The 1,372-nt window shown below is 35.1% G+C and overlaps 1 protein-coding gene across 1 annotated transcript in view; it reads right to left on the reverse strand.

The window, feature by feature from the left end:
- Nucleotides 1–225: 225 nt before the first annotated feature.
- Nucleotides 226–1,372, reverse strand: part of LOC101499456 (uncharacterized) — a 2,842-nt gene continuing 1,695 nt past the window's right edge. Inside the window, exon 2 of the mRNA XM_004513298.4 lies at nucleotides 226–1,372. Coding sequence (XP_004513355.3) covers nucleotides 799–1,372 — 574 coding nt within the window. The 3' untranslated portion in view covers nucleotides 226–798.

The following is a 1,372-nucleotide window of genomic DNA, read 5'->3' on the forward strand; positions in this document are numbered from 1 at the left end:
TTAGCAAACTTAGTACAAAGTATTGTCAAATAGCGATTATAGCAGCGCTAAAGCATTCTAGCGTAGCACAAATGGAACAAACCGCTATTTCCTGCGATTGGCGATCGACAACACTGTTGGTTACAGTGAGTAGGAAACTAGGAACAAATGTAAAACAAGACAACAGACTACTTAATATCAACAACAAAGGTGAAGCCAGAGAATTTGGCAAAAAGGGAACAAATATTTGGTTAACTAGGCCAAACTTAACCATTTTTATTACTTTTAGGAAAAAAAGTATTACATGAAGACTAGTTCTTCTGGAAAAATTGAGGAAGCACATTTATGCATAGCCCCCATCTATATACATTATTTTCAACTCTTGTCAACAATGACTAACCTTTCTTCCATCTAAGACTACATTGGTTTCATTTTCAATTAAATCATTTAGAGATAGCTCTTTTATTGATTTCTTCTAAACTTTTCCTCATTCTTCCTTTATCCGTTTCTGCTGCACTATCTTTGATTTGATTTGGTCAACTTTTTTCGATTGAGCAGCCTCTATTTATCGATTTCACATGTCAAGACCACATTAGGCGAGCTTCCGTTATCATTAAAACATCAAGAATATCATCACAAATAGATCATTTTTCTTAGTACTTGCAATAATACATGAAATGGAATAGCACATACCTGAATACCAGGAAAAAAACCGAAGCAAATATCAATGGCTGAACCCCTTTGGATGCCGAGTAGCTATTAAGCAAACCCCAGATGACATTACGGAAACTCGTCACACAAAATCCAGCATCATGTTGTTCATTTTTCAATCAAGCTCAAGTACCTTCTTGATAATTCCAAAGACAAATCTTTTCTATTTTTCTTCTCAAGACGCTTTCTTACCTTTGTATACACTGAATAATTAGGTTTAAGACCCTTATCCATCATCTCATAAAGAATCCTTTGAGAAAGTAGAACATTTCCTTTCTTTAAATGAAGAGAAGCAAGTAAGGTGTAGTTTTCATTGCTGGAATAGCTATACTTACCAGCAGAATCAGCCACATACTCGTACGCTGCATCGTATTTTCCCGATTCAAAATAAAACTTTATCACTGCAGCATGAGTTAAACTACAAGGTTCAATACCCTTCAAAGTCATTTTATCAAGAAACTTCAAAGCTAAATCAATTTGTCCATGTTTACATGATAACCTAATAAGAGTATCGAAAGTAAACTCATCCGGTAAACCGTCGTCTTTTTCCATAGTCTCGATAACTTGGCAAGTGCCAACAAAGTTATCGATATTGAATAGACAACTAACCAACAAACTATAAGTACTTCCATTCGGTTCTGCGCCACTTCTCTTCATCTTCTTTACCAAATCACACACTCTT

Source organism: Cicer arietinum, chromosome 2 (genome assembly GCF_000331145.2).
Source record: "Cicer arietinum cultivar CDC Frontier isolate Library 1 chromosome 2, Cicar.CDCFrontier_v2.0, whole genome shotgun sequence".
NCBI lineage: Eukaryota > Viridiplantae > Streptophyta > Magnoliopsida > Fabales > Fabaceae > Cicer > Cicer arietinum.